We start from the raw sequence: 26,547 nt of genomic DNA, 5'->3' as shown, positions 1-26,547 counted from the left end.
TACGAATCCATCATCTTCATTTGGGTTTTCACGTGCAGAATTACGGGTAAAATACAATGCTGAAGCTGGCAAGGGAGCTCATAAAAAAAAAATCAAATTCTTTGCTTGCCTTTATTCAGGTTCGAGATGGCATTAGTCCCAACCCTACTCAAACAGGAGCCACCGAATGGTGGGGCGCCCCTCCGGGATCAAGTCAGAATTCAGGAACCAAGACCAACCCAGACGATCCCCCAATTGTGATAAATGATTGAGTCCCAAGTAGGATTCCAATTAAAGTTTGCAATTTATTAATAGAGGCAAGTAAACAGTGCTGGCTGCACCGGGAGTCTCTTCTCCACCAAGACGCACACCGTACAGTTTCCATTATTGGTTTATATCCCTTCTACTAATGCATATTCATTAGTGGGCATGTTGTCTTCTGAGCATGCCCTCTTCATCTTCTGGAATCTTCTGGAATCTTCTCGACCCCAGACCCCATGCATGCTCCCCCTACAGACTTCTGCTTAACACTGCACGGCCAGCAACAAAACTGGTCCAAGCGGGTCCTGTCAGGCAACCACTGCAGAATACAAGAACTATATACATACATTAACCACCTGCACACTCCCCTAGTCTTGTGGTTATTCAAGGATGTGCAAGACAGAAGGTCACACCTCATCATGCGGCCCCAGCATTGCTCCACTTTGACACGAATCACATGAACACATTTCACAATACTTTATAATAATGGTGTGAAATATATATAGATATATATATATAGATATATATTACCTTTTAGCTTTGTTTCTATCCTAAATGCAGTTGTATTGACCCTTATAATCTATCCTCCAGTGCTTTCATCTGGAGGGGAAAAAGCAGTTTGAAACCTAACATCTTTCTTTTCACTGATTTTTTTTTTTTATTTTTTTTATTTTTATTTTTTCCCTGAAGCATCTACAGCTTTAATGGAAATGCTTTTCAGGTTTTCCTCCCTTGTGCTCCAATTTTGTGCAGTTTCCCAAAGCACTCTGCTTTGGCACTTTCAGGATTCACCTCTGCGTGTCTAAGTAGTTGTCAACTATGATACAAACTGTTCTTTCTCTTTGTAGTGAACTATTTTACTGCATATTTAATATCTTTCAGAAGAGCCTTTAGCAGCTCTCAGAACCACCAAGAGCAGAGGATCTCCAATGCAGAGGATCCCAAACTTTCCCTATCCACAGCCATGACTGGTAGTGGGCAAATGTTGCATTTGGTCCACAGTTGGCCTCAGTTTGGGGTTTGGAGGTAATTCCGCCACACACCTCTTTCTACATGGGCACCTGGGATGAGAGTTGTGTGGCTTGGGGACCAGATCTCTAAGGGATTGCTGTAGAGTTCAGAATACAGGTATTACTATTAATCCAAAAAAGAACCATGACTGTTCTCCTGAAGTGGATGTTCTTGTCAGAGCTTATACTTAGTAATGAATATTGGTTTCATCTTGCTGTTTTGTACCCATGGTGTTAAATAGCCTTGATATTTGAAGTCCCTGTCCATGTTCTTCTGTCATTGTGACAAAGCCCTTTGTACCTTCAAAGTCAGCACCTTTATACTTGTTGCCATCTTCTCAGTCGAAATTACCATGGCCAACATTTTATAACATTACAAATATTTTTGGTATCTTGCTTTATTAATTTTAGTTTGCTGGAACAGGTTTCCACATAGTGGCAATTCTCACGTTGCTTCCTGTTGAAAAAATTGTGATCTCTTAGAGGCACAGTTTTGAAAGAAAAAAATATTATTTTATATACTAAATAATAACATTATTTGTAAAGATGTGCCATTTTTGGCCAGGTGAGTTCCCAGAGCCAGTTTAATGTGTGACTGCCCTGCTCATCAGCTATTGCAGTAGAGCAGGAAGAACCAGCAGAAGGGAAAGCATCACCAGAGCAGTCTTGGCTTCAGCTGGCTCAAGCTACCTTACTAGCAAAGAGTGCAGAGTTTACAGAATCTATTTGAGTGATGAAAACAGAAGCAACATGGCCACAACATCCCAGCACTGCACCTGGAAGAAAAAAATCTTTTTAAGAGACTGTTTCAAGTCTATCACGCACAGAGACTGTACTGTTGTGGATACACAGTTTACAGAGTTCTGCTGGTAAAGAGCTAAAACAACCCAGAGAACCACCGGTGTTCCTTACCAGTAACTCAGAGGACGGCACTGCTGAGTTTTAACACAGAGTTGTTGCTGCATAGTGTATTATGGGAGACAGCAACAGATACGTTTCATTAATTGAGCAATTATACAGATAAGGTATATTTTATCTATATTGGTAATTTCAAAAGCATAGTGAGACTTTATAGACTTAGAGGAATTATTTTGTCTGCTGCATTGCTGAAAAGCCACAACCTGAGGTAAAACACAGCAGCTGGCAGATTCCTATAATGATCTGAACCTACAAGGTCTTTAAGGTAGGCAAAAATATAATTATTTTGTATACTTTCTACACTTAACTAATTATGCAGTGCCTTACACTGGAAAAATAGTCTTGTTTGACATCCCTATTAACATAAGCCTCTAAGGGTAGAACTATATATAATTTCTGTAATCTCAACACAAACATATATCAGCATTTATAAAGTTACTTAGTTTTCTTTCTAAAACTTTAATCTCAGTCCTAGCCTCAATTCTTGTACTTCGGTAATTCTGACTGTAAAAACAGACCCTTTCGTTTTTCAATATGAAAACATTTTATTTTTATTTTATTTTATTTTATTTTATTTTTTCCCAAGATGCCAAAGCAATATATAGCATATGCAACAGAACTCAACAGAGATGTTAAAATCAATTTCAAAATATTAGGGATGGGGTTAGGCTGGCAAAAGTGACATAACTGCAACAATTCAGACTTTAGACTAAAATATTGAGGCAGAAAGCATGCTAACATTCTGACTTTCAAGTAGATACGTAAGTAAAACAGATTGTGTGAAAGTGACTGCTGGCAGTGTTTAGGTCACAGATTGTAGACTGACTATGCATTTGAGATTTTAGAGGCAATCAAAAGAATTGCACTGGGTCATTCATTGTTTCATTGTAAAGAGTAGGATAGCCTCTTTTCAAAGTTTCAGAACTTTGAATGATGGTCCTGGATTTGATCTCTTAATAGTGTTTTAGCCGGCATTTGGACCTGCTGAGGAATGCTGTTAAAAATTGCTGGAGACCCCTAAAAAGAATGGAAGTAGTGTTCTTGTGGTCAGTGCTTGTGTTAGTTCAAATTAATTTTTAAACAGCAATGACATACTGAGATAGAATGCAAGTTCACCAACTTAGGAGGCATGGCTTTCTTCTAAATGCAGTATATATACTTTTGCCTGACTATGCTATGTGTTTGTTTTCTACAGATTCTGTTGTTTTACATAGCTGTTACCACTTTGTCCAACATAAAATCAATAGCTCAGTAATGTCATCCTGGAGTTTTGTAGGAATGGATGGCCAAAGATGGCCTGTTTCCGGCAATCTGGTTCCCTTTATTTGGGGATTCAGTTTAAAATCTCTTTTACAGATAATTCAACCTTAGACAAATTGTGTGGTATGTTCCTTGTAAAAAATAGTAGTTTTTCCTTCTGAAATTAAACAGTACTGTAGGGTTTGTCTCTATCTCGCTCTTTTTTTTTTTTTTTTTTTTTTTTCCCCTCTTTTTTCTTGCTAAGTGCTTTGTGCTTCCTTGTATTTGGACAATTACATTTTTAACCAGGTAAGAGCTCAAAAAGACAGTCAGGAGTGCTTCTTTCCCTCTTAGTTTCCTGGTAAGCAGCTTCAGGAAACAGTCATTTATGGAATCTAAAAGTTTGCCTTAATTTTGTATCCCTGTGTAATAGTTACTGAGTCTGCATGCGAATGACAGGAGTTTCCTTTTGGTGTGTATTCTGCAAGGACAGCCTCTTTGAAAACTCAGATGCACCATCCCCCCTCTATCCATCCTCCTCACTCTGTGACAGTATAGTACCATTAATATACTTTTCCCACATCAGTATCACATTTTAATCAATGGAAATTCTGCTTCAACTTAATACAGCTAATTTATTCGGCTTACGCGTATCACCTCTCATGTGGCCTTACCTCTTGCAGGCTGCACCTTGAAAATGCAGTGTCTCACTATTTTCATTTTAGTATACCTCCAAGATGTTATTGCTAATTTCTAATTCAGTATACAGAATTAGAAATAGTTCATGAATCTTAGTTCATTCCAGTTCCCTTTTTTTACATTTGCATAGAAGCACATATCCATTTGGTCCATCTGCCTACTTTCTACACTCTGTTTAGATGGGATTTGATTGATTCAAGCTGTTCTTCATTTTTTCTCCCTACAGCTGTCCTTAGTCCTTTTTGTTACTTTACCTGAAAAGGATATGCGCTTTTGAACTGTGTCATCTTCCACCTTGTTAAAACCTCCCCAGTTCTTAGTTTGACCCATTTTTTAGATTTATATGAAGTTCATTCTGCTTACATAAGCTCATCCTATTTAGTCTCTGCAGTTGCTACTAATTCAACAGATCTATTTTGAAGGGTCTTTGTTAAACTTCTGCTACCAGCTGAACTTTCAAGTACCCCATGACACAGTGTTCGAAGCCATGTTCTTTAAGTTAGTATTTCAGATGACTTCACTGAGGGAATTAGGATCAGATCAATGATATTTAGTTCTGAAGGCAGAAGAACTATCCCTAATGAATCTGTTTGTGTAGCTTGGGATTTCTTAAAAAGAGTTTGTGAACAGATGGTGTGGATATTTTATCAAAGGATTTGGGGCAGTCACCCAAGATATAATCAGTGCCCCAGAATCTGGCCAAGAATATTTTTGAAAGATTTCATGTAAAAGATTTTCTTTAATTATTGTTTGTATCAGAAACTTAATCAGAAAAGAGTGCTAATAACAATAACAGTAAAGCAGACTTAATTAGTATAATCTTATAGGTACTTTTTTTTTTTTTTTTTTTTTTTTTAGTCTTAAAGATAACAAGAATTATGCTGTTGTTGCAAGAATGTGCTTCACATTTACTTTTTTTTCTTTCACTTTTGTTTTCTTTTTCCTAAGCACAGAGAGGTAGAAAGCAAGGAGAAAAATGGAAGAGTTGTAGAATACTATGATTTTATATTTTGATCCTTACATTTCTGATTTAGGCGTGTTAAATCCTAACTATCTGCCCACTTACTATGAAACTTTAATCCAATACCACATATTCTCATTTTTAAATCCCCTTTTACAGACTTGTAATTTCCATGATTGTTTCTGGATACATCCTATAATGACTGAGGAAATACTTATTTAGTTACTTTTTTCTAGACCATTCAGGAGACATTAGAAAAATATTTAAACAACTGAAAAATCTCTGAATAAATTGGTCATTAATACTTCAATCTTTTTGTACATAGCAAAGCTTTTCCCAGGGATAGTAAGGATATTACAGACTTTTGTCTCATACACATATAGCATAATCAACAGTGCAATATTCACTTTTACTATAAACCCCTTTTTTCCCCAAATAGATTTATAGTTATCATGATTCAGCATGTCTTGGTGATGTAGGTGACTACTTTTCCCTTACCTGTGCAGTCGTTATGATACAAGTCCTTTGAGACTGAAAGGATAGTGGATCCTTTCAAAAAAGTAATCTCTATTTTTTGCTGTACTAAAGGAAAAAAAAAGCAAACAAACAAGTCTTCTTATCCATGTTCTGATAAGGCATCTTTTGTCTTTAAGAACAGAAACTTCAGTGGAAAGTGGGCTAACTGGTGTGCAGTACAGAAGAAACTAGAGCTAACTTTACTCCAAATGCACATGGTGTGGAATAGGCTCCTCAGCAGCACCTCTTTCTGGCTGCAAGACCACACCTGTTGGGTACTTTTTTTGCTGCAGTAAACAGAGCCAAATTGAGTTTTGACTTTCCTTGTGTCTTCAGATTGACAATGAACACATGGAACCCACACCTGGAGAAAGCAAAAATAAAACAGTGCTGGAGAGTACACATCCTGTTCTATTCCTTAGTTTCTCTGAGCACAAAAAGTATGGTTAGCAAACCCTTGAGAGGATTTGTGAATAGTTAAGAAAGACTTAACAGGACTTATTGATAAGGCTTTAAACAAGATTTGAAGGGGAAAAGGGATCAAACCAGGCTTGACAGAGACGAGCCTGGAGTTGGTATGACAGTAGTTACAGTCATAGCAACCATAACTAGTGAGGTGCTAGCAAAGTTCACTGCACTGCCATCCCATATGATATAGGGAATGGAGAGCCATGCAGCAGCAAATGTACTAAGGACATTGACAGGTTGTAGTGGGTTTATGTGACAAGGTTTTGGTAGCAGGGGGCCATAGGGGTGGCTTCTGTGAGAAGGATCTAGAAGCTGCCCCATGTTTGGTAAGGGCCCCACTGCTGACCAGAACTGAGCCAATAAGTGATGTTGTTTGCGCCTCTGTGAGAGCATATTTAAGACAGGGAAAAAAAACGCTGCGCCACACAGCAGCTGGGAGAGTGAGAGGAGTGAGGAACAGCTTTGCAGGCGCCAAGGTCAGTGAAGAAGGAGGGGGAGAGGTGCTCCAGGCGCCGGAGCAGAAGTCCCCTGCGGCCTGTGGTGAGGACCATGGTGAAGCAGGATGTCCCCCTGCAGCCCATGGAGTACCACGGTGGAGCAGGGTTCCACGCTGCAGCCCGTGGAGGAGACCACGGTGGAGCAGGAGGCCCTGTACTGACGGAGACTGCGGCCTGTGGAAGACCCCTGCCGGAGCAGATTCTGGGCCGGACCTGCAGCCCGTGGGGAGGAGCCCACGCAGGAGCAGGTGACCTGGCAGGAGCTGCTGCCCGTGGGGGACCCAGGTTGGAGCAGTTTGCTCCCGAGGGATGGACCCCGTGGTACGGACCCATATCTGGAGCAGTTCTTGAAGAGCTGCTGCCTGTGGGAAGCCCACGCTGGATCAGTTCAGCAAGGACTGCATCCCATGGGTGGGACCCCACAGCACAGGGGACGAGAGTGACCAAGAAGGAGCGGCAGAGAAGAATTTCTATAGACTGACCATAGCCCCCATTCCCCCGTTCCCCTGCGCCGCTCGGGGGGAGGAGGTGGAAGAGGGTGGATGGGGGGGGAAGGTGCTTTTGGTTTCTTTCCTTTGTTTCTCACTTCTCTAGCTCGTTCGTAATAGGCAATAAATCTTACTGTCTCCCTATGCTGAGCCTGTTTTGCCCATCACAATAATTACTGCGCAATCTCCTCGTCCTTATCTCAACCCTTGAGCCCCTTTCATCGTATTTTCTCCCTGTTCCTCTTTGAGGAGGGGGAGTGAGAGAGCGGTTGTGGTGGAACTCGGTCACCCACCCGAGCGAAACCATCACACAGGTTAAAAATCACTGAAGTGCCTGGGAATGGTCATGCAGGATTAAGGGCTTCTACACCAAGAAGGTGATGGGATTGCTAGCCCTTGTTCTCATGAGAGATTTCAGCTTTCGAAACTTCTGCTCAAAATACAGAACAGCAGAGAAGAAACAGTCTAGGAAGTTTCTAGAGTGTGTGGAAGATAAATTCCTGACACAGCTGGTGAGTGAGCAACTAGGGATGGTGCCCTGTTGGACCTTTTGTTTGTGAACAGAGAAGGACTTGTGGAGGTTGGAGGCTGTTTTGGGCATAGTGATCATGAATTAACAGAGTTTTCAGTTCTTGGAAAAGTAAGGAGGGGGGTTAGCAGAACTGCCACCCTGGACTTCCAGAGGGCTGACTTTGGCCTGTTAAGGAGATGAGTTGGCGGATTCCCCTTGGGATGCAGTCCTGAAGGACAAAGCAGTCCAGGAAGGGTGGACACTCTTCAAGAAAGAAATCCTAAAGGCGCAGGAGCAGGCCATCCCCATGTGCCTAAAGATGAGCTAGCATGGAAGAAGACCAGCCTAGCTGAACAGAGAGCTGTAGCTAGAGGAAGAAAAAGAGGGTTTATGACCTTTGGAAGAAGGTGCATGCCACTCAGGAAGACTATAAATATACCATGAGGCTGTGCAGGTAGGAAAATAGAAGGGCCAAAGCCCAGCTTGAGCTCATCTGTCTCCTGCTGTTAAAGACACCAAAAATGTTTTTATAAATACATAAACAAGAAAAGGAGGACTCAGGAGAATCTCCATCCTTTATTGGATGTAGGGGGAAACAGTGACAAGAGATGAGGAAGAGGCTGAGGTGCTTAATGCCTTCTTTGCCTCAGTCTTTCGTAGCAAGAGCAGATGTTCTCTGGGTACATAGTCCCCTAAACTGGTAGATAGGGAGATGGAGCAGAATGAAGCCCTCATAATCCAGGAGGAAATGGTTATCAACCTGCTAAAGCACTTAGCTGTATGCAAATCTATGGGGCCAGATGGGATCCACCAGAGGGTATTGAGGGAGCTGGCCAAAGGGCTCACCAAGCCCTTTTCTTTCATTTATCAGCAGTCCTGGCTATCAGGGGAGGTCCCAGTCAACTGGCAGCTAGCAAATGTGACAACCATCTACAAGAAAGACTGGAAGGAGGATCCAGGAAACTATAGGCCTATCAGTCTGACCTCAGTGCTGGGGAAGTTCATGGAGCAGATTATTTTGAGTACCAGCACATGGCACTTACAGGACAACCAAGTGATCAGGCCCAGTCAGCATGGGTTTATGAAAGGCAGGTCCTTCTTGACAAACCTGATCTCCTTCTATGGCAAGGTGATGCATTTAGTGGAAAGGCTGTGGATGTGGTCTCTCTAGTCTTCAGTAAGGCTTTTGATATTATTGACACTATTTTCCACAACATTCTCTTGGAGACACTGGCTGCTCATGTCTTGGACGGGAGTACACTCTGTTGGGTTAAAAACTGGCTGGGTGGCCAGGCCCAAAGAGTCATGGTGAATAGAGTTAAATCCAGCTGGAGGCTGGTCACTAGTGGTGTTCCTAGGGCTCTGTACTGGGGCCAGTTCTCTTCAACATCCTTTATCAATGATGAGGGGATTGAGTGTACCCTCAGTAAGTTTGTGAACGACACCAAGATGGGTGTGAGTGTTGATCTCCTTGAGGGTAGGAAGGCTCTGCAGAGGGATCTGGATAAGCTGGACCAACGGGTCAAGGGCAATTGTAAGAGGTTCAACAAGGCTAAGTGCTGGGTCCTGGTCTTGGTGCACAACCCCATGCAACGCTACAGGCTGGGGGAAGAGTGGCTCGAAAGCTGCCTGGTGGAAAGGGAACGGGCAATGTTGGCCTATAGCCAACTGAACATGAGTCAGCAGTGTGCTCAGGTAGCTCAAGAAGGCCAGCAGGATCCTGGCTTGTATCAGAAATAGTGTGGCCAGCAGGCCTAGGAAAGTGATTATCCTTCTGTACTCTTCTCTGGTGAGGCTACACCTTGAATACTGTATTAAGTTTTAGGCCTCCTCACTACAAGAAGGCCATCAGGTTGCTGGAGCATGTCCAAAGAAGTACAAGAAACCTGGTGAAGGGTCTAGAGAACAAGTCTTATGAAAAGTGGCTGAGAGAACCGGGGTTGTTTAGCCTTGAGAAAAGAAGGTTCAGGGGACACTTTATCATGCTCTATAATTACTTTAATGGCTATAGTGAGGTGGGGATCACTCTTTTTACCCAAGCACCAATTGTTCAGACAGGAGGAAATGACCTTAGGTTGCACTGGGAATGTTTATGTTGGATATTAGGAAAACATTCTTCACTGAAAAGGTTGTGAAGTATTGGAACAGGCTGCCCAGGGAACTGGTTGAGTCACCATCCCTGGAGGTCTTCAGAAAACATATAGATGTAGAGCTTAGTAACATAGTTTTAATGGTGGACTTGGCAATGTTAGGCTAAAGGTTGGACTTGATCTTTTGATCTTAGATGTTTTTTCCAACCTAAATGATTCTATGATTCTATGACAGTAGTTGCAATTGACCCTTACTATTTATTTATTTATTTATTGAGCACCTGAACACTTTGCTTTGGGAATTAACATATTTTCTCCCGTCTGATATGTTATGAAGCAGAATGAGAAATAATTGATGTCTTTTTTCTTCCTCTATAATTTTCAGAATTAGATAAATCAGTTAAAAAACATTGTATTCATTTTCCAGTTAATGAAATTCTGCTGCTTGCAATCTCTTATAATATGTATATGGAAATACCACCTTTTCTCCAAAGATTGCATTCTCAATTTTATGGACAGCCTTAGGTTAACCAGAATTGACAAGACATTCAAAGCAGAAAACAGAACCATCAGACAGTTTGTAGAATGGAGGACTCTCAATGTTTAGATGCATGTTTGGAAGTGTTTCTGTGTATTTTAGTAGCTAAAGGTGAGGAGGGAAAAAAAAAAAAATAGGGAGACATCTCATTTGTAGTCAGAGTAACAGTTCTTGTTCCTTACCTGTCATTCTCATCCATTAAAAAAAAAAAAAAAAGTCTGAAACAATGTGCTAGTTTTTATCTGAATTTGGCATCATATCAGTAATTCTGAGTACCATATTATTCTTTAGCTTGTTTCCTGAGCTGAGAAGGTGTGTTTCAGTTCCACTGTTTAGAATTATTTTCCTACTTTCCTTTTTTATTTCCCATTTTACACCCATTTATTTCTCCTCTTCTAAAAATATATTTGCTTTACTTCTTGTTTTCTTTTATCATCCTTCATTTTTTATTTTTATTTTTTTAAATATTATTTCAAGATTCTATTTATTTCTGCAGTTCACCTCAGTGTTTTTAACTGTTTGGCATTCACAATATTGTGAATTTTTCATATATACATATATATTTACATTCAAATGATGTTGCATTAAAATAGAACCAAACTTACACAGGACAAAAGATCATATAACCCAAGAAGTTATTTATCATGTCCTCTCATAAGATTTCTTCTAAAGTATCCTGTTGCTCACAAATTATTCATATTGTTCTTTCTCTAAGGTCCTGATTCTGCAATGAAGTGTGTATGAATCAGTTAGGAATATTACCCAAACTCCCAACCACAGAATCACACCTGCATTTTTTGGTGCACTCAGATTATTTTTGGTCATACTGACTTGCAGAAAACGAACTCCACAATCAGTAAGATTGTAAAGTAGGTATGTTTATTCAGTGCTGGGCAGCACGGGGGGTAGTCCCGCCAAAGTCGTGTGCACCTGACGTGGCAACTTGCCTTGGTTATATACAGTAAAGAATTACATATGCATGAAGTTTCACAATACACCTATACATATTCATAACCTGTCCCCGCTTCATATTAAAATTATTTCCAATGAGTCATTTCCATAAACTCCTCCCATCTCCTCCCAACTCCTCCCATACATGCTTGCGCAGTGTATTCTGGTGGTGGTCGCTGGGGGTCGTGGGGATGAAGATTGATGACTTTTCCTCATCACCTCTAGTTGACCTCTTGTCTCTGCACAGACTCAGTTGCTCCTTGGCTATTGTCCATTCGCAGGTCCAGTTTCTACTAGTTCTCACACTCTTATTAGGAGACTGACCTTGGTAAGGGGCCCAAGGCTTCTTGCTTTAGTTAATTGGCACAATGCACCATAATCAGCAAAGACACTAAGTAGCATCCTAGTTTAATGCTGTCAGTGCTCTATCTCTACTTGATAAGATGCTCTTAACTCCCTCTCTCAATACATCATAGGGATTTTCTAACAATAAGCTTGATTTTTTTTTTCAGGAATGTTAACTGAAAATCAGGATAGTTTGGTTCTTTAGAATTCCTTTGACTTGAAATCATTGACTGATCAATTCAATTTTTAAGTAGAGGAACAGCCTTTTATTTTCCTAATAAGTTTATCAAGTGCAAATGGAAATGGAAATATATATATTTTTTAAATCTTCCATCAACTTATTTTTTGATTATAGATGACATAGTGTATTGCTGGTTTCTCTTTGCAAAAATATACTTTTCACAGTTGAACAAGAAAATGGCTAACCTTCTCTATATTTTCTGCTTAAATCGCTGTTTTTCAACTTTGTAAGCATTAAAGCTCTCAAGTGCCAACACTGACAGAAGATTAAACACTGACCATAGATTAAATGACCATGCAGAGTGGAAATCTTATTATCTGAAGAGACAGCTTTTTGTAAAGCTTGCCTTGCAAGTTGTAAAACATAACAGGAGAAAAGTAAACAGGCTCACTGTAGTAGTTTCCTCAAGGCAAACACTTTCATCTTTTCAGGACATTTGACCAGAAGTGACATCATTCACCAGCTGCTTCAAATATCTGCATGAAGAGTAAAAAAAAAAAAAAAAAAAAAAAGAGAGAGAGACAAGAGGACATTTGTCAGGTCTAGCAGGCAATCTATCTGGCAGAAAGGGAAGCTGATTGAGATCAGTTTTATCTTAACGAAGTCATGTTTTCACTTAGCAGTACATAGGCAGCCAGAGCAACAACATATGCACTTTATCCTCTCTTTATCTCTGTCTGCCTTCATTTATCAGGGAAAGGACCAGGTGTTTCTGCAGTGAGTAAGAACCAAGGCTTCACAGTATAGTAAATCAATTTTATTTGCAGGTGAGTTGTTAGAAGACTTCTATACACTTCTAGACATTTTTGAGGTGAACATTTTTTAGTGACAAAAAAAAATGTAAGACCCATTGCTTAATATGAAAAATGTGTACCTGACACTACCTGAGTCACAAAAAATGACTCAGATTTGCTCAATAGGTCCATCAATAACCCATTTCAAATTTATTTCCTAATAATAGATTAATTACAGTATAATATTTGGACAGCTGCTTGAATTTACTCTGTGATGATTTTTCTCAGCCTGTAATCATACCTAACTGATTTATTACTGACTTGGGAACCTGGTTGTAGCCATGGCCCTCTCCCAGATACTCAGTCAAATCTTGAGAAAGCCCTGAAGCTAAATTAAAACAACAACAACAACAAAACAGCAACAACAAAACAAGAATAACAACAACAACCAAAAACACTTTGAGGTTTTAATGCTGGGTGTTACATTTCCCAGGTTTTATGCATCTGACTTTTCAGGAGAAAAAATAAATCCCTCTTTGGAAGTATCCTGTGTACAGCACAAGAGAACACCATTGCAGTACCAAACAGATGGTGTTTGTGCAGCATTTGTAATATGCCCTGGGATAGTATTTCATCCCCAGTGGCACAGCTTCTGGGCTTGACAAGAATGAATGAGAACTGCTGGAGAGCATGGCTGGGACATGGAAGATCCTTGTTTTATAATCAGCTCTTTCACTGGCCAGCAGAATGACTCCCCCTTTCTGACTAAGGTTCAGTTTCCCAGCACTGTATATTGGCAAGGCTTTGTAAAGCACTTCTGAGTGCCCCTTGAAAACTAAACTAAAGCTAACTAATGAAAGATCCTGAGTGAAAAACTGGAAATGTGCATCAGCTGCCAGAACATGCAGAAGCTTGATGACTACTTATCAATATTCAGTAAACCAGATTCTGTTAGAGAGACACTGTGGAGTATATTTTATGGATAGTAAGATAACCAAATCATGCCATTGGAACATGAGACAGTGCTGAGTTCACTTTGCCAATGACACAAACATTCAGCTGTGAAACGATCATGGCAGGGAGCCTCAGAAGGAGGCTGTCGCATTCTTCCTTGTGGCTTGTTACTAAAGCAATCTGAAAATGTAGTGCTCATTGCTGAACTGAAGTCATAGCCTTGCTTTATGCCTTTAGCAGCTATACACTAGATAAGAAATGCATCATATCTACAGCAGCCAGGTGCCAGAATGAAGCTGTTACGTACCATTTCTCAGCCATTCACAGGACTCCAATGAAGAAAAATTGCATTTAAGATCTGAAGGTCCAGTCACCTAGCAACTCTAGTTCCAAAGAACGTCTCAAACTAGCTTGGACTGTATAGCCCCATAAGTCATTATTTTTGTGTATAGTTATTACAGATTTTAAATAAAATCATATATATTAAGATGTTCAGATGAATCCTTGCACAGGAACAAGCCTTGAAAAGGAACCAGATATTGCATGTAGTAAATACAAACAAATATTGGACAATAGCTTTCTATACTATGCTGTAGTTCTATAACATAACATTGTACTGACAAATGCAGAAAGGGGAGAAAGCTGCAGATTTTTGTTTGATGCAGAACAACTTCAGGGACTGATCTCCTGGCCTCTATCAAACAAGTGCAAGTTACATGCTCAAGTTAATAAAAATATGCAGGACGTAATTTCTATAGAAATTATGTCAAACAGCTTTGGCAATGTATTCTTTTGTGATAGCTAACAGCTATTTGTAATGCTTGAGAACATTTGCATTGTCAAAACAACAACAACAACAAACACCACCCACAAAACCAACCATAGCAAACCACCCCAAAGCACTAAGCCTTATTTGATCTATGGTGATTTATTTACAAGTTACCATAGAAGAGTGTAAGGGCAAACTCAGGAAAGAAGCATAGGAAACACATGCACCTCTTCTCTCAGCAGATAGATTTGTGGAATATGACATAGTCCAGTTTGCAAGAATATTTTTACTTTTTTGTGGGCAGGTCATTGTGTCAGATTTTCTCAGATGGAAGTGACTGAGAGCCTATAATTAGATTTGAGTTATATGAACCTGCAGTGGACCTGATGCATACTCTAGAGTTCAATACGATAATATAACAGCAAGAGAAAGCTACCCTGTGATATCATCATATCATATCTGACAGTCTTTCATAGCCTCTCTCATAGTGAAAAACCATGGAGATCAGCCAGTTCTCGTGTGCACCTATGCTTGACAGATCTGTCTGGATGAGTGGGAAATTGTTTTGGCTTCAATATATAATATTCTTCAGATATTCTTTTCTGTCACCAGTAGCCCCAGTACTTACGTTGGCTTTGGAGAGACTTTGTTGATGTGCGTACATGTAACCTGCAATTATTTATCTGCAATTATTTATCTGCATTGATATATGAAAATATTGCTAGTTTAACTGGACTTCATAGATAGAAACATGAAACCGAGAGAAATAAATTAAAAATGTTCTTCACATGCCGTCAGGAATCAACTCACAAAAGAATATTAATATTCACGTCGTGTATAACAACAGAGACAGATCATTTTCTTGTTGCTTTTTGAAATTTCTGAAGTGCAACAGCTTAGTGTTGTACTCGGCAAGCTTCAGATGTTAAAGTTATATATAGTTGGGCCAACCATTTCTAAAAGAGTATTTTTGTGTTTAGATCTTTTTTTCTGGACTCAGTTTGCCCTTCAATGCTATCCCTGACATACACACACTAGACAGTTATGATGCAGAACAATTTTCACCCATCATTGGATGACTGCAACTTCCATGTTTGCTGCTACATGCAGCTATAAAATTGGGTTATGACCACATGAATGAGAAAACTAATGGCTAGGGAGGCTGTGGCTGATACTTGTCCAGGCTTACTTGTCACTAATCCCCTCTTAGTGTATGCTATAGATTCTGGAGGCGGTGCAAATTAAGAGGTGAACCATGGAGAACAGCACAGCAGAACACATTTTTAGTATGTTATATAAAGAAACTAGGACAAAAACTAATAGAAGTAAGAGAGGACTGTTTATTCAAAAACATAATACATTTGTTTCATCTGGAGATAATTTGTTTGGCTGATTTCTTTGGTACCAGGGCATAGTTTCTGGGACACAGCAAGAGCTAAGGAGCATTTCTCTGCTCCTGTGATATGCCACTTCAGCAAAAGTAGGAAGCAGAAGTAGTAATTAAGTGTTCTCAAAAGGTTGCAAAGTGAGTTAAGTAAATGATTTAACAAAGCCATGTCAAGATCAAGAAGCAATTGCACTTTCTCTTCTACTCATTCTTGTTCTGTAAATAAAACACTGCTGTAATTTTCCATAACTGGAAAGAGAGAAATTATTTTTATTCAAACTTTTGAAGGGTCTTGTTCACAATATCAACAATTTTAATGAACAACATAGTATTGTTTTGCTCTTCAACTGTTGTAATGGAGGAAGCACTGACTCATTTTGGTAATCTTTTTATGACTCCTTAGAGGCATGCCTCACAATAGACATTTATATCTTACAATAACTCATTTCATTGCTATGTCTAAGTGTTTTGACAGAATGAGTAAATGTTACATTATCTGTGTAATAGGAACGACTGTGGCACAGAAATTACTTGTAGTAGAACTCAATCAACACAAAGAACTGGAAGTAGAATTCAGCCCCCCCATACCTTTATTTATTTATTTATTTATTTATTTATTTATTTATTTTCAGATATCTGAGGGTTAAGACATATAAGAACCATCTTGATCTTGTGTTTTTTTTCTGCAGATTTCAGCCTTCACCTGGAGCAGCTCTCCACATATACTACCTGTTCCAGTCTCCTTTATTTTTTGGGACACTATGTTAGACCATGATGCTGATAAATTAAATATTGATTTTAGCTACTGAATTATGATTTAGGAAGTGGTTACTATTGAAATTCATTTTCAGTCCCAGTCAAATCACAAACCCAGAAAGCAGAATGAAGTTCCTTAAGTTTTCTTCTCTAATAATTTATATTTCTCATTTAGTCTACTTCAGTTAGGTATTTCAATATCCACCCATATGAATGGAATGTCACCTTGTAAAAAAGTATTTGAATGATCCAGAAGCCATTTACACCTTAGTGAAATAGTCTTATTTTTCTGTGAGGCAATTTTATGAGACAAATGGAAAGCAACTCCATAGTGGAAACCAGCCTCAGGTTTGAACTGTCTACTGTGCTACTATTCATCTCATAGCAGAATTAGACTGTTGAGAAAACAGACTTCTTAAAAGGTAATTAATAGGTCATTTCCAGACAGAGTTCCCAACTTTTAAGAGAGAGAAATAACATGAATTAACATACACGTAAGATTCTTGCTTTGAAGGAAAAAAAAGTGGAGATAGAATACATCTAGAATAACAGAGAGAGAAAAAAAGTTTTGAGAGACACTTTGAAGAGTCTCTCAGCTAAACCCAAGGGACATTCAAGAAGTGGGAGATGACTATGAAAATAATAATAATAAATTATTATTAATAATAATAATAAAAGAAAAGCTTATTAACTGAGCTCTTTGATCCCTGTGCGTATGTATGTGTATCTCCAGAATTACTTCCCCACTCTTTGATGGGAATTGCTACACTGCATAGTTGGAGTTCCCTACCAAATTCATTACCAAAACTAACTTTAGACCCAAGTAAGTCAATTAAGAAAATACAGGAAGGATAAAAATGTGGTCAAAGTACCTACTGGAGCTGTCAGTCCCTCTTCAGTGACTATGCAGCTTGTAAGAACTACCTTTCTGTATCAGAAGTGTCAGAAGTCTGCCTTTGGTAACAACCACTAGAGTGAGCACAAGGAACCATGGCAGACAGTATATCAAGAGATGGAGGTTGTACCCTGCTAAGGTAAGGAGAAGCTTAAATCTCAAGGTGCTCAATGCTGCTGAAGTGCAGCATACTTCATGCAGAGGATAAGACAACAATCAAAACTGGAAACTGTCTTTCATGTCCCTGAAGCACTTTTGTTATTCTGCCTGGCCTATAATCTCAGTATGGGTAACATAGTTTGAAAGAAGTCACAGAACAAAAATATCGTTAAATTACTGTGTGTCACATTAAGTAAATTTTTCCTTCTGTAGTTATGTAAATAGGAGATGGTGGTAAAATCTGAGGAGCACTCTTTTTGTTAATTGCTGCTAAGCAGCAATATAATGAATAATGTAGAAAGGTTTTAAAATGAAACTCCTTGATATTTCAGCATTTTCAGATGCTTCAATAAGTCTTAAAATTGCTTTGTGTTAAAAGTATGTCTCAGTAAAATAAAATCAAGAAATAAATCCTTGATTTATTTCAGATAATGTGTGTAAGTTATGTATGTTTATATAGAGAGCAATATACATGCTTACATATTGAAATGAAAGGGACTATGGGAGTGACATATATTTGAGAAACCTACAGAGAAAAATGTATGTAGTTTGCAATTGAGGAAAAAGTAGTAAATATGCAGAAGGATTGCAGAGAGGAAGAAGTCCTATCTCAGGAGACATTCTGCCCTACTTTCTTTTCTCACATTTTGAAATCTATGAATCTTTTACTTGCTTTATCACTTTTCATGATTCCCCACAGGCCAGAACTGACAGCTAAGCTGTTTTATCTTAAAGGATTCAAAGCATGTTGGAAAATTACTGACCCTGCTGAGTCTGAAAGTGGTTGCATGATTGCAGTAACCCACCTACTGGTTACTTAAAGTCCAGGTGATCATCATTGCTTGAGTTAAATCATAATAACCATCACAGAACATATGATAGATTGTTAAAATACATTTTACTGCTTTCAGTTGAAGAGCAGAAACCAAGTTGACACATATTCTTTTTTTTTTTTTTTTGAAAGTAATTATTTATGTTTTAAGTCACTCTGATATCAGTACCTAAAGATAGTATTAATTTTGCAGCATTATTAACAGCTGTTTTCTATATATACAGGGTCAAGAAGGTGCTTTGCCTGTAACACTTGATTGTTTATTTTTTTTTTTATCTCTGTCTACTGCCTCCAGATATGGACTTTACAAATCCTTTCTATTTTTATTCCACTGAGCTTCTAAGAATTAGCTTTGCAGCGTACTGTTGACATTATATTCAAACATGACATAATGCAGGGATAAGGTGAATTTAGCAGCATTGATGTGTCTAAAAATAGGGTTATACTGGAATTTCTACTGAAATTTTAATTTACTGGTGCTTAATTTCTGCTGAAAACTGTTATATCTCAAACAGGTGTGTGTGATGAAGCAAAATAAAGCATAATAGGAACTGCTGACTATGCTCATCTCTTTCATGAAATAATGTTTTTGTGCTGCTTTTCATCTTCAAAATTTTACATTTTTATTACTATTTATGAGAATTGGCATACAAGTAACTAGTACATGAGATTTTTAGATTGAAATTCATCTGACTGATAACATTTGAATCCACATTTTGCACTTCTCAAGAGGAAGCCACAACACCATTCTTTGCTCATATTATCTCTTGAGAGATAAGTGTTTCTTTTTGGATATCTGAGGAGAAAGAAAACACTAATGCTAGGCACAGATCCGTTTTGTTGTTGCAGGTTATCATTTGATTTTGTGCTAGTGAGAATTTTTGAAGGAAAATGGTTGTTGTCCTCTTAGTTCATAACAACCAGATATGAAAGAAAAAGTTGGAGGAATTATGAATCCATGAAGGTCTGGAAAACCACCGAATAGATCTTTCAGTTCACCCCATTATATTGAGATCACAGGAGATGTAGATGTATTATTACCATAATTTACACACGGTATTATTTCTTATATTTCTTATTTATGTGGGATAAAACATTTCCCAAAGGCTTTCAAAAGTCAGCGGGAAGTTTCTGGATATCATACTAAATCTTTGCTTACCATATTGGCTGAGTTCTAGCTTTCAGCCCTAAACCCATGAAAGTTGGTAAGCATTCTCTACAATGCACTTTTTTTTTTTTTTAACTAGTTTTATTTATTTATTTATTTTTAATTTGATTGTGTTGTTGGCACAGCTGGACTCACTATGCAGTGCAAACATGGGCAGTGGGCTTCTCTTCGGTTTACACTAACAGAGCATGCAACATTAGAGACGTACTAGCTAGAAATATATACCTTGAAATGAGAAATAAAGATCAGTTAGATGGTCTTTACGAACAATTTTAGATGCATAGGAATTTTACATGAATCATGTTATTTACTGTAATGTCTTTCTTGGTTCTTGTTATAACCCATCTTGGCCAATTTAACTGCCAACTGAAATTTTGGAATTCCTGAGTTCCATGAATCCTCATCAAGACTTTTTGGTAATTAAGGTTAATATGAAGAATGAGACTCAAAAGATAGTAGAAAAATAGGACTCTTTGCCTTCTTTCTAAACAAACATTGCATTGCAAAATTTACTACGTAAAGACACTTAGGTAATGCAAGTTATCATTAACATCCTTACTCTATAACTTTATCATGGTTTCAGATATCAGAGATGCAGTGAGAAACTTGGATGAACTTGGATGGGGTTGTCTTGGGTAGGGAAGTGGTATGCAAGCCAGTGTTGAGGTACTTACATTAGTTTAATTAACTTTACTCACATATCATAAAAACATTAAAAAAAAATAATAATAATCAGAAGGTTAGTTGAATCATTTATGTGTTGTTCATCAAATGTCCATTCATGGAAGTAATTCCAAGGTAATTTATTGCTCTTGCTCATAGCATTTCTATGGGTCTTGGCTTGTGCAGATGGTACAAGCATTATGTGCACCATTTGAAAGCCCTTGGCATCTTCTGGCAGGTACACTACATAATTGCATCAACAATATTTTGGGGAGACTTCTCAAAAAAACAAAATATGCTCACTAACAATACGGATGTGGGGAGAGATTTTCTAAGTGCAAACTTCACAATGTGAAAGCTTGGGGTACCAAGTGATACATTTTGATTTTGCATTACCAAGTAATACATTTTGTATTACATTGCATTACTAAGTAATACATTTTGATTTTGTTACAGATTTTGACAGTGTCTCACTTCTCAACTGTAAAAAAAGGAACAATATTTTTCCTAAATTAATAGGGCATAGGGTACAATTTCTGTCTTATGAGCATCATGCAATTAATTAAATGCTGAAAGTACTAGTCTCCTTACCAGATGGATAGATCTTCCAATGAACTGATGAAAGAACGGATGCTGCGTGAAAGTGATAAGCTATGGATCATCATAGGAGAAATTCACTTCAGTAGATGAAAAGTTCTGTATGATGCAATATTGCCTGCTTGGATTTGTGGTAGCTTGCTGTTATTGTTTCTCTACAGTTGGGCTATGAGAAAGGGTTTCAGTGATATGACTAGAAAGGCAGAATGTTTTAAAAAATATACTTTTTTTTCCAATTTATTTTGCTGAGCAGAAATGTAAAATAAATAAATAAACACAAAAACTGTATTTTAAAATATTCATTTATTTTTCTTTCTTCCTTACAGCTTGTGGCCAATGCAATCCTTTTTGTCAGTGTAAATTTATATGGGGTCTTTGTGAGGATTTTGACAGAAAGGGCTCAGAGGAAGGCATTCCTTCAGGCCAGGAACTGCATAGAGGACAGGCTGAGGCTGGAGGATGAAAATGAAAAACAGGTCAGTTTCTAAGACTTTTTTCTTTTTCTCTGTTTCTTCTGAGATCATTATAGTTACATGAACTGGAGGTCAGGACATTGCTGCTAAGTGATTGGTAGGGAGTGCGTGCATTTCTAATATGAAGGAAGAATGCTTACTCCCCTGCCTTCATTAGGTCTTTCTTCTCAACGCATGCAAATGTTTCACTCTTCATCACACATAAAAGGCACAGCTTTACCACACAGCTACCATAAGCTCCAACACCAGAGTGCATGTTTTTTAGTGTTGAGGAAAAGCTAACATACTACTGCATGCTACTATATATATGTATGTGTATTTCCCCCCCGCCCACGGTTAATATTGGGTAGGTGTTAGATATGCTGTAAAAATTTCTCTCCTGTCTGTGTGCTATATCCTGTTTACATTCATGACACATAAGAACAAAAGATGTCCTTACATTTTGGGGAGAAGGAACTACATTGATATATATCGATAAGAATCATAACATTCTATTCCTTTTCTTAAAGCCACATTAATTAATTTGATGTTTTATTTCACACAGTTGAATCAATCAGTCTTCCAAGTAGTTTTGGAAATGATGAGAAAAACTTCTATATTGCAGAGCTTTCTGTTCAGATAATACTCACAGGTTTGAATCTTAAACCCACTAACAGATGTTGATTCTGAAAACTTTGAATCAGTCTGATTTTTTCTGTCTACGTGATAATAGAGGTACATGATTTGCAGCTCTGAAGCTCTTTAGCTTCATTGACTTCTGTGGAATTATGGTAACTTATGCCAATGGAGGAGTTAAGTGGTATTCAAACCTTACTATCAAAGATGTTGGTGTTCTCAAAGCATGTGTGCTTCACACGCTTCGCTTCCAATTTCCTATATTGAAATAATGTAGGTGCTTAAAAACTGTCTTGATATGAATTTAGTGAATGCATTTTTATGACCTAAATGTACATAAGTAGATGTCTTCTTTGAACAACTTTATATCTTTGGTGGCTGCTTAAGAATGGCATTAACATTAAAGACTGCAGGTTTAATTCTGGGCTTTTGTAATCTCAAGCTGATGATTTTCAAAGGCATAAATGTGCCAGAAGTGAAATTTCATGGGGTTTAGGCAACTGTTTGCCATTTATGCATCTGAAAACCTGCTTTTGGGATCCAACATGAAAATCATACTTGACTTTTTTGTTTCTATATTTAGAACATTAACATTATACCTTATTTTATATTTCATCCATGCATGTATAAACATAAGAAAGGAAAAAAAGCCTTATACATAACTACCATTATTGTTTATATTATAACCCAATAATCCTGTAAATCACTTTCCAGTGCAGTATAAAGGTCAATGAAGACATTTCACTTTTCTCCTATATGTGTGAAACTAACATTATGCAATATGCATAAACTCAATGCAGTTGTGAAATATGCTAACAAGGTGACAAAGTATCATTGAAATACCTTCTATGGCTGCTTTTACACTACACTAGAATATCTAAAATCAAGGTAAGATATACCTGATTTCAAGCTACAACCTTAATCCATAGTTTATATGGGATAGCATAGCCCAAGTTTCCAGTTACTTGCCAATATTCAAGTTTTTTTTTTTTGAGGATAAAAGACGTTCTGACCTCATTCAATAATTGTGATCATTTGTGTGCTTTTGTTTTCTGAGCTACAAACAATAAAATTTAAAAAAGATTAATTTTTTTTATCCTACTTTCTTGTCTCATTCAAATGCTCTGACCTAAATAGAATAGCCCTTTTACATTGAGAATTGTAATCAAAAACACTAAAACCTTTCCCTGGTATTTCTGTGCAAGTCTCTAATGGGAAAAGAAAGAACAAACTCTCGGCTTTGATCATAAACAGCATTTTGGAGTTAAAGTGTTGACTGTGTGAGACAGATACCACAGCTGCATCTGTAAATGAGATTTCTTCCTCTGTGTCCTACTTACAGTGATTCTCCTGATATGGAATGCATTTGTAGTAATAGTCCCATGTGATAATTTTGCTAAATCTATTTTTAGGAGCAAGAGATCATCACGTCTACCTCATGTTGTAGTGTTTTTAGAGTCATTGTGCAGGAGTTTGTAGAAAGGCTTTGAAAGAGGAGTTTTTCTGGGGAGAAGGAAACAGACTAAGTCTTTGTTGTGTGTGTTTTTTATTTTTTTGTTGTTGTTGTTTGTTTGTTTTGTTTTGTTTTTATTTCAGTTTAATGTTCATTATGTTATCTGTTCTCTGTGGTCATGAAAAACAACTGCCCTCCATTGTGGAATCATCCGTTTGTTATGTTGATAAATGATAGTTTGCAAGTCAAGAGTAAGACCTGAAGCCAATGACATAGACCAAGTAAGCTTTAGAACATTTCTATAAATTTCAGGAGCAACACTATTCTCTGCAGAACAGGCAGTTGAATAAATATTGTGAGGTAGGTCCTTTTCCCTATAACTGGAACTGTGCTTCATTGTTCCTATTCAATCAGAGCACCTGGGTACTTCCCTTTTATTCCCACTGCACTATATATTATATATATATATTATATAGTGTTCACTTTTTAATTTAAGATAACCCCTTACCTATATGATAAGCAAGGCATTATCACTCTGCTCCCTTGAAGACTCTGTGTTAAACATCCCTACCAATCCTGAAAACAGTTTCCACACAGTGCTTCAACCTTTTTGAAGTGAGTAAGCAGGAATGGAGAATGGGTGAAATGTTCAGCATAGAGAGAGTAGTGATCCACAACAGATATAGGGTGCTTGCTGCTTCATTCAGAGGGGAAAACAGAAAGGAAGCTGCAACTCATCATGTCACACTCATTCCTAGTGTGATGGCTCCACAGTGTGCCATAACTCCAAGCAAGTGATAATAGTGTAATTTTGAAGGCCCTTTTAAACTGAAGAGCAACTTGACCACTGTATTTAAAGAATGGTAGCATGCCCATTTTCCATTTTTCTAGTCTCTCTTTCAGTGTATTGAAAGAGAGTTTTGTCATCCACAAGAATTTAGACCTGAAAAGACCAGAGTAATACCTGAAAATACCAAGAGAGTTTTGTCCTCTACACAATTTTGTGATAGTGAACTTCACTCTAATTATGCATTGTGAAACAGAACTTAATTTTATTTGTTAGAGGCTTGTTATCTAATGACTTGTCTGGGTACTTCTCAACTCTTCTTTTGTGATAAATTATGAGTAGTCATTCTATAATAACCTTCTGTGTGACTGTCATGGTACTATAGACCCCTCTCATAGCCCTGCTCATTTCTCTTTCCAAGTTGAACTTTAGCCTGTTTAGTCTCTCCAGGTATGAAAGTTATTTCCTACTCATAACCTTGCTGAGTTTATAAAGAATATTGCTCTTTTGTTTTGTTTGCTTGTTTTCCCTGATAATAAGAATATTTTTATACATATTCATGCACTGGATTTGGGGATAAAGCATATAATTTCCATCAGTTAAATGCAGTTGCTGCAGCACAGGCTGATGTGAAAAGTTCTTGTTGTTTCCATATGAGGAATATTAAAAATAATAATAATAATAATAAAAAAAAAAAGAATGAATTTACTCAAACCTCCCAACCCCACAAAATAGCTTTGATGTCTTAGCTGTTTTGGTACTGCAGAAGTACATGTAAATATGTTTAGAAAAGAAGGGCATTTTTCAAGGAACTTGTGCAGATCATTTGTTTTATTTTCCATCCTAAAACTTACTTTTGCATTTGCTCCTAATTAGAATGTGATGATGGGGGAAAAAAATGAAAGGGAAAAAATGAAGGGGAAAAAAATCAAAGTTCTATACTCCACTACAATGCATGAAATAAATTTATTTCAGCGTCTAGCATAAAAAGCTGAAAAAAGGACCAAAACCCAAGTGTAAGGTCCTGTACCTGGGTCAGGGCAGTCCCAAGCATGAATACAGGCTGGGTGGAAAATGGATTGAGAGCAACTATGAGGAGAAGGACTTAAGGGTTTTGTTTGACAAGAAGCTGAAAATGAGCTGGCAATGTTCACTTGCAGTCCGTAAAGCCAACAGTATCCTGGGTTGTTTCAAAAGAAGCAGGGCGAGGGAGGTGATTGTCCCCCTCTACTCTGCTCTCACGAGACCCCACCGGGAGTACTGCATTCAGTTCTGGGGTCCCCAGCACAAGAAGGACATGGGCGTATTAGTGTATTAGAGCAAGTCCAGAAGAGGGCCACAAAGATGATCACAGGGCTAGAGCGCCACTCCTACAAAGACAGGCTGAGGGAGATGGCATTGTTCAGCCTGGAGAAGAGAAGGCTCCAGGGAGACCTTATAGCGGAATTCCAGTACCAAAAAGGGGTCCTACAAGAAAGCAGGAGAGGCACTGTTTATCAGTGAATGTAGTGATAGGATGAGTGTTGGTTTTAAACTAAAAGAGGGTAAATTTAAATTAGACATAAGAAAGAAATTCTTTACTCAGAATGTGATGAGGCACTAGATCAAATTGCCCAAAGAAGTTATGGATGCCCCATCTCTGGAATTGTTGAAGGCCAGGCTGGATGGAGCTTTGAGCAACCTGGTCTAGTGGAAAGGTGTTCCTGCCAATGGCAGGGGGGTTAGAAAAAGGTGATCTTTAGGGTCCCTTCCAACCCAAAGCACTCTGTTACTCTAAACTTCAGGGAATTAGGATGCACTGGGCAGACACAGACAGTTCTGTGTTTTACCTTCTGGGAAAGAAGCATAGCACTCCAGCTAGTCTATTTGATTTTGCTGAGAGTTAGGGCTGTTTACTTTTAATATAACACCACAGTACTTCCTAGTACTAGAACAGTGCTAGTTCTGGGAGACAGACTAGCATCTTTGTGTTGCTCTGCAGTACTTCTGTATACATTCACAAGATCATTTGAAGCTAGCTAGCTAAATTCTCTTTATGCAATACAAATGTCTGTGAATGAAAGTGTATGTTTTAAACTGTCTGCTGCATTTTAGAGCAATATGTTTAGCATTCCATACAGTAACTGGGACATCACTAAGTCACAGATCTGATCAGTAACTATTCATAGAAAATGAACTGTGTTGAAAAAGATACAATGAGTCTCATTGCAGCATACTTTGAATTGCTGCTTAGGGCATTTTGGATTTAAATTCCCTGCTGGGTTCAGATTCCCCCTTCAAAATAACTTAATCTAGATCTTCCACATTTTGTATGTTTCTACTGCCTCCTGTATCTTTGGTTAAAAGTATGACACCCTAGCAACCCTCCAGTCATTTTGTCTGTTATATTTAATTTCAAACATTTATGAAAAAAAAAAGAAATAAAATACATTATGTTTGAACACAGCATGCTGTGTTGGACTTTCATTTTGGTGATGGATATCAGGTTTCTGCTTTTTTTTTTTTTTTTTTTTTTTTTTTTTCCCCTCAGGTCAGAAAAGGAATTGAAAAAAATATATTTGCACAGCTTCAGACAGAAGTAATTTCTAGGGTG

General features: G+C 38.0%; 1 protein-coding gene across 2 annotated transcripts in view; it reads left to right on the top strand.

Moving 5' to 3' along the window:
- Window positions 1-26,547, top strand: part of ADCY1 (adenylate cyclase 1) — a 163,049-nt gene that overhangs the window by 26,462 nt on the left and 110,040 nt on the right. Inside the window, exon 2 of one of the 2 annotated variants that reach the window (XM_035318419.1) lies at window positions 20,953-21,102. The exons of the other annotated variant lie outside the window; for it this stretch is intronic. Within the exon in view, the coding sequence (XP_035174310.1) occupies window positions 20,953-21,102 (150 nt within the window). The remainder of the gene's footprint in view (window positions 1-20,952; window positions 21,103-26,547) is intronic. 2 annotated transcript variants of the gene reach the window in all.

Source organism: Oxyura jamaicensis, chromosome 2 (assembly GCF_011077185.1).
Source record: "Oxyura jamaicensis isolate SHBP4307 breed ruddy duck chromosome 2, BPBGC_Ojam_1.0, whole genome shotgun sequence".
Taxonomy (NCBI): domain Eukaryota; kingdom Metazoa; phylum Chordata; class Aves; order Anseriformes; family Anatidae; genus Oxyura; species Oxyura jamaicensis.
The sequence above is the reverse complement of the archived record's forward strand: the minus strand, read 5'-3'. Positions and strand labels throughout refer to the sequence as shown.